Source organism: Pleurodeles waltl, chromosome 3_1, assembly GCF_031143425.1.
Source record: "Pleurodeles waltl isolate 20211129_DDA chromosome 3_1, aPleWal1.hap1.20221129, whole genome shotgun sequence".
NCBI lineage: Eukaryota > Metazoa > Chordata > Amphibia > Caudata > Salamandridae > Pleurodeles > Pleurodeles waltl.
Genome location: NC_090440.1, coordinates 1,698,747,982 through 1,698,760,919, shown reverse-complemented (window position 1 = coordinate 1,698,760,919; position 12,938 = coordinate 1,698,747,982). Strand labels below are relative to the sequence as shown.

At 41.5% G+C, this 12,938-nt stretch overlaps 1 protein-coding gene across 1 annotated transcript in view; it reads right to left on the bottom strand.

The window, feature by feature from the left end:
• Positions 1 to 12,938, bottom strand: part of LOC138285516 (anterior gradient protein 2-like) — a 51,678-nt gene that overhangs the window by 18,625 nt on the left and 20,115 nt on the right. The window contains exon 4 of the mRNA XM_069225529.1: positions 9,721 to 9,773. Coding sequence (XP_069081630.1) covers positions 9,721 to 9,773 — 53 coding nt within the window. The remainder of the gene's footprint in view (positions 1 to 9,720; positions 9,774 to 12,938) is intronic.

The following is a 12,938-nucleotide window of genomic DNA, read 5'->3' as shown; positions in this document are numbered from 1 at the left end:
CTTCTCTCCACCCAGCTATTAAAGACAGCTGAGTGGAGAAGTTTAAAATGTGTATGTCATGCTGGCCGTCGCAAGACAGCTAGCCAAAAAGATATGCGCAGTTTAAACTGGAGCAGCAACAGTGCTCCCTACTGCCAATCAGCAACTATGGACCCACCCAGCACTGCCACTCAGCTCGACTGAACTGAAAAATAAAATGGTAATGAAATTTCTTCATTACCATTCTCTTTTTCATGCTTGCTGTACTGTCAGCAGGGGGAGGGAGGGTGATGCTCCACCGCCCTAAGGGAGAAACCGCTGCTGGTTAATTTATCAGGCATAAAGTCGCTTAATCCCAAATCTGTCATCTACACATTAAAACTACATTTAAGAGGGAGAAGGTAGCCATATAAACCTTTCTAAACTTCTAGAGGGTTTACAGATGGGCAACCGGTGCTTGAACCGACAACTGCAGGTTTTAAAAATGATGCAACAGCGTCCATATCTGGGGAAGATTTTATCAGTCTATAACTTTTCGCAGTTCATCCTACCATCAAAGTACTGAGTTACCAAGCCTTCAATGCTTTAATAGACTGCAACAAAGATATTAACACAGTACCCAGAAGACAGGAAAGTCAAAAGAAAGAACGTTTGTCGCTAACAATAGCTTGATGGATAACAATCATTGGCAAAAAACGGTGATACGCACACTATTAATATTTAATTATTGATTGATACGTGGTCACACTGCAATAAACGGTGATCTGCACACCATTGATATTAATCAGTGATTCGCACATCATTGATATTTAATTACTTCTTGACACGTGGATCACCAATCGCTAATAAGCGATGATCTGCTCACCATTGATATTAATCAGTGATCTGTACACCATTGACATTTAACTATTTATTGACACATGAATCACTCGGCAACAAGCGGTGATCCGCTCCCCTTTATGATTAATCAATGATCTGCACACCGTTGATATTAATTAATTGCTGACAATAAATGAGGCAGAATTTCATTTTTTGATATATATATATCTAAAATATATGTATGTATGTTCGGTGGCATGTGTAGCTGCAGATACACATGCTATGCATATCCTTCCTGACATCTAGTGTTGGGCTCAGAGTGTTACAAGTTGTTTTTCTTCTAAGAAGTCTTTTCAGAGTCATGGGATCGAGTGACTCCTCCTCTTGGTTCCATTGCGCATGGGCATCGACTTCATTGTTGGATTGTTTTCCCGCAGAGGGTGAAGTAAGGAGTGATAGAGTATATAAATATAAAGAGATGTCCATGCAAATGTAAATGTATATACATACGTACAAATGTTAGAAACTAATACAGGCTTCCAGGGAAGAGGGAGGGTGCATGTGAATCTGCAGCACTACATACCACGAACAGATGTACACTGGGTAAGTGACATTTTCCTTTTAATGGCATGTGTAGCTGCAGATACACATGCTATGCACAGACTACAAAGCAGTTAGTCCTCCCAAAGAGCAGTGGCTAGCCTGTAGGAGTTGAGGTTGTTTGGAAAAAAGTTGTTAAGCCAGCTTGGCCTATAGTGGCTTGTTGCTGTGAGAACACATCGACATAGTAGTGTTTTGTAAATGTATGAGGGGTTGACCATGTAGCTGCTTTGCAGATATCAACCATTGGTATGTTTCCTAAAAAAGCCATTGTTGCACCTTTCTTTCTTGTAGAATGTGCTTAGAAGTGATCAAAAGTTGTCTCTTTGCTTTGATAGAACATGTTTGTATACATCTAGCAATGCATCTTGCTAAACCTTGTTTTGATATAGGATTGCCTGTATGTGGTTGTTGGAAAGCCACAAAAAGCTGCTTTGTTTTTCTAAAATCTTTAGTTCTGTCTATGTAGTACATAAGAGCTCTTTTGAGATCTAAAGTTTGAAGAGCTCTTTCTACCACAGAATCTGTCTGTGGAAAAAAGACTGGCAATTCCACTGTTTGATTGATGTGAAAAGGAGATACTACTTTTGGTAGAAATTTTGGATTTGTTCTTAGTACAACTTTGTTTGTGCACTTAGAAAAAAAAGGTTCTTCAAGAGTGAACACTTGTATTTCACTAACTCTTCTTAAAGAGGTAGTAGCCATGGAAAATGTCGTATTATTTTTTTGCTTGTCTTTGTTTCAGTGATCAGCACACTGTGGTCCTTTTGAATAACGGGGAAGTAGGTTGTTAGCCCAAAGTACTTCTAGTGTTACTAACAATTCAAATATTCAGACATTATGGCAGGCCCTAATATGTCTGAACCTCCTCATTTCTTTTGAGATAAGCACGATTCTGTTTTGCCATGGAAAAGATGGAAGCAGATATTTGATTCATACTTACTTGCGATTATGGAAGAAACATTTTCGGCAGTTCTCAAACAAGCTGTATTAATACATAATTTAGAAATAGAAGGGAGAAATGTTTCTGAGAGTTTAGAGGAAATCATCATTGGCCATGGGGAGGGTGAACCAGACAATGGTTTTGACATGTCTGTGATGATGTAGGAGAACTATGTTGGTGCACAAATTAATGTGGTACTGGAACGGCACAAATTTTTCACCAGAGTGCTGGGGAAACATGAGAAAATTGGCACATAGGTTGCAGCCTTGAAAACGTTAGCTCGTACGTCAAAGACCAGATTGTCAGGTGCATGAACAACGTAAAAATACAAGAAAAATTATAAGCAAAAAATTCCACTTTGAAAGAGAGGATAGCTGTAGTTGAAGATATGGAGAATACTAATGTGGGTGCATGAAATGCGTGATGAAAAACATGCTTGTGGCTGAGTCAGTGAATGAAGTAACAGGAGTTGGCAGAAATGCAGAGAAGGAAGTAGACAAACATGAGAAAATGAAGAGCAAGGAGGGACATAACCCTTGCCAAACCCAAAGCCAGCAACATAGACCCCTCACACACACAGCCCCTATGTGACGCCCTTTCCAAGCACTTCCTCCACAAAATCCTGGACATCCACAACAGCTTCATACCACACACACCCACCACACACACCCCTCACTCACCCAATCCCCACTCATGACCACCCCACCACACTCACCACCTGGGCCCCCACCACACACGAAGAAACCGAAAAAAACATGAACTCCATCCACTCTGGATCCCCCTCCGACCCCTGCCCACATTGCATCTACAACAAAGCCAGCCCAACCATCGCCCGATACTCTGCAACATAATCAACTCCTCTTTCGACTCTGCCACCTACCCAGACCCCTAGAAGCACGCGGAAATCACTGCTCTCCTAAAAAAAAAAAAACAAGCCGACCCGGAGATCCTTTCCAACTACCGCCCCATCTCCCTCCTCCCTTTCCCCGCTAAGGTTGCCGAGAAACTAGTCAACGCCCGCCTATCCCACTTCCTCGAAGCAAACAACACTCTTGACCCCTCACAATCTGGGTTCCGCAAGAACCACAGCACAGAAACCGCCCTCATCGCATGCACTGACGACATCAGGACCAAAGTCGACAAAGGCGAGACCGTCACACTCATCCTCCTAGACCTCTCTGCAGCCTTTGACACCGTCTGCCACCACACACGCCGCACACGTCTTCACAACATAGGAATTCGCCACAAAGCCTTAGACTGGCTCACCTCCTTCCTCATCGACCGGACCCAAAGAGTCCGCCTTCCATCCTTCCACTCCAACACTACCAAGATCATCTGCGGAGTCCCCCAAGGGTCCTCCCTCAGCCCCACACTCTTCAACATCTACATGATCCCCCTAGCCAACATCCTCCGAGCACACGGAATCACTATCCTCTGCTACGCAGATGACACCCAACTCATCCTCTCCCTCACCCGCAACCCCACCACCGCCAAAACCAACCTACACACTGCTCTCCTCGACACCGCCAACTGGATGACCACTAACCACCTCAAGCTCAACTCCCACAAAACCGAGATCATCATCTTCGGCCCCAACAAAACCACATGGGACGACTCCTGGTGGCCCACCACCCTAGGCCCCGCACCCACCCTCGCAAACCACGCACGCAACCTCAGCATCATCCTGGACCCCTCCCTCTCCATGACACAGCAAATCAATGCTCTAACCTCCTCCTGCTTCCACACACTCCGCACTCTAAAAATAAAATCCTTCAAATGGATTCCCCCAGAGACCAGGAAGACAGTCACCCATGCACTCATCAGCAGCAGACTAGACTACGGTAACGCCCTCTACGCCGGCACCACACTCAAACTCAAACGCAAACTCCAGAGAATCCAGAACACAGCTGCACGCCTCGTCCCTGGCCTCCCCTGCCACGAATGAAACTCACCATACCTCAAATCCCTTCACTGGCTCCCCATAGACAAGAGAATCACATTCAAGATCCTCATCCACGCACACAAATCCCTCCACAACACTGGCCCAACCTACCTCAACGAAAGAGTGAACTTCCACACTCCCACACGCAACCTCCGATCAGCCGACCTCGCCCTAGCCACAGTCCCCCGCATCCAACGCACCACCACAGGAGGCAGGTCCTTCTCCTACCTCGCCCCCAAAACCTGGAATTCCCTCTCCACCAACCTTCGCAAAACCAAGGACCTCCTGCTCTTCAGAAAGAACCTCAATACATGGTTGTTCGAACAGTGACCCTCTCTGCCCCCCCCCCGACCCCCGCACCCTGCGCCTTGAGACCCTCACGGGTGAGTAGCGCGCTCTATAAAAAATTTTGATTGATTGATTGACAAAAAAAGTTTGGGAAGAAATTTTCTCAAAATGATACTTTCATATCAACAAAAAGTGGAGGTGTAAGATGTTTTAGGTGTGGGAGCGAAGGACATCTTTCCAATAGTCCTGGATGCTTCGCAAGGTTAACAGTCTGCAAGAGATGAGGTAAGAAAGGGGACTATGCCAGGTGTGTAAATGGAATAAACAACAGGTGGTGAGTTGTATTGAAGGAGAAGAAGAATGTGAATAAAAAAATATTTTTTGCATAAAGGATGATGTATGTGTGGACGCAGATCTAACAGAAATGCATGAATAGGAAATTGTGGTGGGAGGAAAAAAAGTTTTTGTACTTGCTGTTTCAGGATCACCATGGATGATGATTGGTGACAAGAATTGGAACTCAATATTTGGGAATGGAGAAATTGAATTTCACCCCTAGATACAAATCCTGTTGGGTATGGAGGAAAGAAAATAGATGTTTTGGGTTATTCGGTGATGAGAATTCAATTTGATGAGCGTGAAACAACTGGAAAAGTGTATGTTGCAAAAAGGAATGATAACCTTTTAGGTTGGAGACATCAAAGGGACATGGGGATAATATTATATCCAAATTCGGAACAGAAAGTGTTAATAATGGAATGGCGGATTTTCAGATGAGATAGTTTCTAGGTTTCTTAAAGTATTTGGAGATGAGTTGGGGTTACTAAAGAATTTTGAACATAGAATTGTTCTCAAGAATGGTGCAATACCATGTGTGTCTAAAGTAAGGAAAGTTTCTCATATGATGTAAGCACCACTCGAACAAAAAAAAAGAAAGAGGAGTGATTGAAGAAATTGAGTGCACAGAGTGGTTGGCCCTATAGTTGAAGCACCAAAGGATGGGGGTAAAGAGATTTGTATGTCTGTTGACTTGAGAGGATTAAATAAACAAATCTGGGTTCATCATCAACCATTACCAAATATTACCAAAACTCTGGCTTTAACCAAAGATGCTAAATTATTCAGTGAGATGGATTTGTCCTCTGTTTAACACCAGGTTATGCTCCATCCTGATTCTTGGCCATTAACATAATTTGTAACCCCTTTGGGAGCATTTAGATTCATCCGGATGCCTTTTGGACTGGCTTTTCAGAGGGTCATGAAGCAAGGGTTAGACAAATTTTGTTTTTCATGGATTATATTTTGGTCTATGGACGTAACCAATGTGAACATGATGAAATATTGTGGAAGGTGTTGGAGTGATTACAGAATACAGGCTTGGTGATAAAATAAAGAAAAGTGGAGGTTCAGAGTATTCATTGTAACTTATGTGGGGCACACTATCTCAGGTGAAGGTATAAGTCCAAAAACTGATTTGGCATACAATATTGTGAAAGCTCCCAAACCAGAAAACAAAGACCAAGTATAATAATTTCTTGGTTTAGCAGAATTTTGTTAAAAATATATCCAAAATGTTGCTAGTGATTCTCAACCGTTGAGGTTGTTCTTAAAGAAGGGGGTGCAGTTAAACTGCACTGAAGAATGTGATCTTTCGACAGTATTAAATGCAGCATTGAAAATCTTCCAACTTTGGGACATTTTGATGCTCACAGGAAAACAATTTTATTGACCTATGCCATTCTGAAGGGTTTGGGTGCAGGTTTAGCCCAAATGGTGAATGGTGAAATGAAGGTGATTGCTTTTGCTTCTTGATCGTTAAAAGGTGCTGACAAGCCTTATTCAGATATTGAACAAGAGGCCTTAGCTGCATATTGGGCAATTATCCACTTTAAGTTGTTTTTTATGGGGAATACCATTTGTGGTCAGATCGGATCAACGCCCACTTACTCGTATGTTCTTATGTAAGGAGATGGAGAATGTATCCCATCAGGGATCGGGAGGTGGTCAGATGGATTGACCAGTTATAATTTTACAGTTGAGTACATACCTGGAGCAGGGAATGCTATGGCAGATCATCTCTCTAGACTGCCGATCAACCATAGTGTAGATGTGTGTGAAGAAGGTAACTGTAGATTGGATATGTGAATCAGCCCTGGAGGAAAGTGAGTGGGATAATGCTATTTCAAACGACTTAGAATTATCTACATTAAAGGAACTCATTGTAAATGGTTGGCCAAACAAGAAATATATACCAACTAATGTGGAAGGATGTCTTTGTGTAAAAGACAAACTTAGCATTAGTGATGGGAAAGTATTAAAAGGGGAACAGGTGGTACCTCCTGATGTTTTGAGACAGAAGTTAGTAAACTTGGCTCATGAAGGACATTTAGTAAGAAATTTCACCAAGGCTGGTGGACACAAATGGATCAAGAGGTTGAAGTGGTGGTAAAAGAGTGTTGGCATTGTGCGAATAATGACAAAATAAAGAAAACTCACACAGTTCCTTTGTCACCTGTTGAGGTTCCAGTGGAGCCATGGACTAAGCTAGGTCTAGATATAGGAGGGCCATTTGATCTTCTAGCCAATTATGAACGATATGTTATGCTGCTGGTATACTATACGTCTAGGTGGGTGCTCACGAAGTTTGTGGCTATGGTAAATACTAAATTAGTAATCACATTTTTAAGAGAAGAATTTTCTAGGGAGGGTGTTCCGGAAACTCTTATAACTGATAATGGGGTACAGTTTGTATCCCAGGAAATGAAAAATTGTCATAAAGAATTGTCAATAACTAATTTCAAGACAGCCCTCTATTCACGTCAAGCCAATGGTTTAGCAGAGAGTATGAATAAGATAATAAAGAATTGTGCAAAGCGTGCTCTCTTGAATAAGACATCCCTAAAAGAAATATTGAGAGAAACTGGGTGGGCACACTGTGTCTCTCCTAATAGTGTTACATTTATCTCTCCATTTATTTCAATTAAAGGCAGGAAACCACATTGTAAGCTCAATCCTGTGTGGATAAAAAATAAGTGGGGGACAAAATATGAACTTTCCAAATGATGAGCTTTTTCTGCGTAGGAGAGAAAATCAAAATAAACATAAAACTCACTATGATGCTAAGAATTGTGCACATGAACTAAAGTTTCAGGTCGGTAAAATCGTTTTAGTGAAAAGACCTAATATAGTAAGAAAGGGTAGTTCAAAATTTCAAAATTCATGGCACCTTTTGTGATAACTTCTCTTAAAAGAAATGTCACAATTTTAGACTCAGGAGATGTCTGGAGTATATCTAGATTAACAAAACTAAAGGAGGTTGGTTCAGGAACTATGTTAAAAGAGCCACGGGGTGGAGGATTTCAATGATGATAAAGAGTTTTTGTTAAGAAGAGAGAGATGTAAATCTACTTGGCACAAGGACTATGTAATGGGGAAAATTACAAACTACAGACTTAAGTCATGAATGGAAGAATGTTGTTAAATAAGGGAACCTTCTACTGTTATACATAAAGTTAATGTTTGTATATGTATATAATATGTTTCATTTTTTTTTTGTACACATATGATTTCCATGTTGTAATTTGTTTCATTAGAAGCTTATTATTTTAATATTGATTTGTAGCTGTTTTATTCGTATATGGCATTATAAGGAAGGGAGAAGTGCTGCGCTACATCACATGGTTTGAATGTGGTGACAATCACTTTTAGGTCACAGCATTCCAGGCAATGCCAAGCTTCTGGGGGAGATTTGAATGTGGTCGGTTACGATCAGTTTGCCGCCTGAGGAGGTTGTATAAACATGCTAAGAATGTTTGAAGTGAAAAGCATATTCTTAACAAACTGTCAAAATGAAAACAAAACAAAAAAGAATATGTATACAATCCTTCTATGAGATAAAGAATTTAGGGACAGATATGCAAAACCTTTTTGTATCACAAACACCCAAATTGGGTGTGTGGCAGCAACAAAAGTTATGTCCAGTGTAGGAAATCTATTTTAGGAGTCAGCATGCTTTAATCAGCTCCTAAAAAATGGTTTCTGAATAATTACTGCATTGCAGTTTAGACCGGGCATATTGTGAGCATTGTTTCCTATTTGCAGCTCAGAAGAAAATGTATCAAAAGTTTGCAACTGGAGCTTCTTTTGACAAACCATTGAAAAGGTTCCAACCCCTAAACCGGGGTGGTAACTTATTCGCAAAAGGGAATCCCTTTGGTCTCCTTCCATTTTGCAAATTGGGGTACAACTTCCAGGGGCAGTAGGGAGTGGTCGGGGAGAGCATTGCAAATTTTCACTAAAACTTTTAAAACAAGCAAACTTTTTTTGTTGAGAAGTTCCTTTTTATTTATTTTTTAAAGGGAAAGCGGGCTGTTTTTTTTTTTCTCAAAAATAATTTTTCATACAAATCACAGTCTGTTGACCTTTGCACTTTGAATTTAGCCGAACAAGCTCAGTTGTAATTTGCAGCCAACCGAATTAACATAATTATGTAGTAGGATTGTAACCAATTCTAAATCCTTATTTTGCAAACTGACCAATTACTGCATAGGTCAGTTGCGAAATAATATCTAGTCACAAAAAGCCTGGAAGCTTTCTGTGTTGCTGTTTGTTCTGTATATCTTTTGTGTAAAAGGGTCCAGGGGTAGAGGAAGTGACATCACACGCCATTTGATCTTTACATATGCTTACACATACACACACTCTCTCACATAAACACACTCACCTGCATGCATACACACAACATACATTTAAAGCATTTTTTACTCACTGGTAGTGTAGTAAAACTTGACTGAAAAAGGAGATTGCAGCCCCAACCGATGTCCATTAAAACAAGATGCTCCTGTGTTTCTGACACTCAAGTTGCCACCTCTTAAGCCAGGGGTTGCAATTGCTTTCCCAGGAGTTGCAAGGGGAAAGCCAGGGGTTGCAGCTTTGACCCCCTGGTGATCCCTAAATGACGCCCATGGGGCCTTCACATTTCACGACCGTGCTGTTTAGCCTCAACAGTAACAGTGATCTTACACAGGAGCAGTAGAGATATATCTTGCACACAAAGCTGAGGGTCAATTCCAGCCCTTGAGGATGATGCTGTGGACAGAACAGTGGCCCAGAATTTCTAACATGCCGAAAGTCGCCCCAAATGTCTCACCTTGGCTGTATGGACATTCCTCCAGGTGGTGAATGACCATCAACGGCTTTTTCCTAAAAGAAGAAAAACAATAAACATGCTCAAGACAGCACAAAAATTGAAAAGTAACAGAACCTTAATGGGAAAGATAGAAATGGCCAAAGTGCCCGGAGTTCTGTAGTTGTGGTTTGAGATCTAACTTTAATATGAAACTGGAAAAAGACAAGGGTCTTTGTAGATGTTGCAGGGGATGTCTATTTTGTGGTAGACAATGTTCTAGAGGTTTCTTTTGGAAGAGACTCGGTAAGTGTGGTCCCAAATGCCACAGTGCATGTGGTGGTGGCAAGTGGTGCTCCGTGATAGTAAATGGTATTATTATTCCTATGCCCACCTGTGTCCTATTCCACACTCATAATTGCTGCTTCACTTCTTTAGAAAGTCCATTACAAGCTGTTCAGTCAATCTAACCAATTTCCCACCGGGATGTGTATGGTGATCATTACAATTGTGTGGCAACATGCACTGCCTAGCCACTTCCGTTTCCAGTTGTACCCACAGAGGGTCTGAGTAACATCTAGCTGTTCCCTTAGGCTCAGGTGCTTTCAAATGCCATGGGCATTTTCCACTTTTCTTTCTGCCAGCCGTGAATGTGATTTTTTTTTTCCTTGAAACAAAATATGCAAGACAACATAATAGGATATATTGGTTGATGACAAAAATCGATCATACCTATTTACAGATGAGGTTTTAAGGTAGTGCAAGCCAAATGTATTCACAGGTAAACTACTATATCTGTACCTTCTCCCATACAGCGTATCTGTCAGCACAGCCCTGTGTACAAAGTCTTCGAGATGAGGAAGCCATGTCAACCCACTTCTGCTTTGGGCCTCTTCTTCTAAAAACAATTGTGAATGTGGAGCAAGCCAGTACCTATTCCTTCCCTTGTCTCAAATATCTGGCTTACCGTAACGGAAGCAGGCACCTCCAGCCCATCAAAGAAGGTCATTAGCATATCTACACAATGTATTGAATTGTACTGTAGCGTAAAAGGCGGAGGTAGCTGCAACCCCTGCAGAAAGTATATAATCTGGTAGTGCTTTTTGACAGTGTTTTTTCTGTCACTCTTTACAAAAACTGAACCATTTTGAGCAATGTTCTCTGTATGAAGTATTTGTTGATACCATCTCAGCAGAAACAACCTCATTGGGAAGATCCTAGCTAGCATGAAAGTGTTAATTTTTGCTCCTGCAAAGGATGCTCTATTGCATTGTATCATTTTTCTGTTATCATCAGATGATAGTGCGATGACACCACAATCTTTCCCCTCGTAAGGCTTTCTGCGAAGCTATGCCACAAACTAGCCCTCAATTCCTATGGACAGTGAGGACTGTCCACCAATGCTACATTATACTAGTACTTCGGAGTCTCTGCCGCACTGGCTTGTGAGACATTGATCCCCAGTATTTTCAGAAGGGGGGGTGCTGTTTGAAACTCTCAATCCAGAGTTGCCTATAAGTACTAACTCTTTGTCATGTTGACCTATTTTTCTAAATACACTTCACCTCACTGAGATCAACATTGCCAAGGCAGGCCATCTGAACCACTTTCATTATGTTCCACATGAGTTCAGCTTAGCCAAATGTTATTACATTTTCCAATATTTTTGTCTTCAAATCAAATTGTTTGCTACAACTCACAGCTCTTAGGTGTATATGGTTCACTTACTCAATGCATAAAAGTATGGCTCCATAGATGATGCCTTCCTCCAAACAATCAAAAGTTGCAGTAATTTTCCTCAATATTACTTTGGCAGGGCTCTGCCAACCCTAGTTTCCACTCTCTTCCATCTCTCTGCCGTTTGTGCAATGGAGCAAAAGGCTTCATCGTTACCTTCAGAGTTAGACCTGACAGCCTAATGTCATAAAAAAAGCGTTTTGCATTTTCCCATGTTTGTCCAACTAGGTACATCTTGGTGATTGTGTTGGACTCTGAATCCAGGAAGAGTTCCACAGAATTAGAAATGGAAGTCAGTGGCTGGGGTTCTGCTACTATGCTTGGGAAAGTGGGATTAACCCCTTTTCTTGTTTCTTGAGGATGTCATGGTGTTCATTCGAAGTTTATTTAAAACTGGTGATAAGATGAATACATACAAGACATCCCTTTTGGATGCAAAGGAGTGAAAAAGAAGCCGAGTTGTTTTCTTACTGATGGGACAGTACTGGATGCCATTATAACGAGTTCTTTCACTTATACCATTCAGTGGGAAAGACTCTCAGTCAGTCGGGTTCATTGGGGTTTTCCTTAGTGTTGTGCCTAATCCCCTAGATACTAAGGTTTCTTGCAATCTCGGTCTACTCTCTTGGGAATACACTTTATAACCGGTCATCACTTTGGGAGGACACTCAGTGAGATGTAAACTCTTGGTTCCTCAGCAAGTAATACTGTGACAATGGGCACCAGTCTGAGTCCATAGAATTCAGCCCTGTATTACCTCCCTGCTGAGTTACTGATAACACGGGTATCATTACCTCAAGTGGGGATGCAAGTACTCAGCAGCTGAGGTCTCCACTTAATTCTGAGGGGGCAACCCTCTCGGAATTAACAGGCCTCTCAGAACAAAGAGCCTATGTGTTGATCTGTACTTACCCTATGCCTAATTCAGCGGTCCCACCAAAATCCTATGGCAGTGTTCCCTTTTGTAGTATTCCTTATGCTCCTTCCTCATCAGCAGGTGATTTAATAACTTGGAAAACATAGAGGCTTTAATATTAGCAGGTCATCTAACATCCAGCAGCCGCACTCCTTGCTGCTAGACCAACACAATTAGTCTGCCTCAAACATGGTTAGTTTTCTGTGTGGCTCATTGATAGAAGCATCATTTCCTATTCCTTCTGATGGCAAGGAAACATTAGAAACACTTGCTGACATATTCTGTTCAGGACATCTGCATGGAAACTACCTGGGTGCTTCTGGGAATCTTCTGTCATGTTTAGTTTTTGATGGCTCTCCTGCAAATGGTTCTAAATTTGCCCGGATGGTATTGAGAAACCTGTTTGTCTAAACCCGGTCTCTTTATTTCTGTATGCACTAGTTTCTGTTGCTTGTAAATCTTTCCGTCATATGAGGATATTCTAGACATGGGTGTAAGAGTTAGATAAAGGTATTTTTAAGGTCACCCTAGTACTGATAATGATATTGTGCATGAATACCTACCCCTACTTTTCATGCCCTTTTCTTAT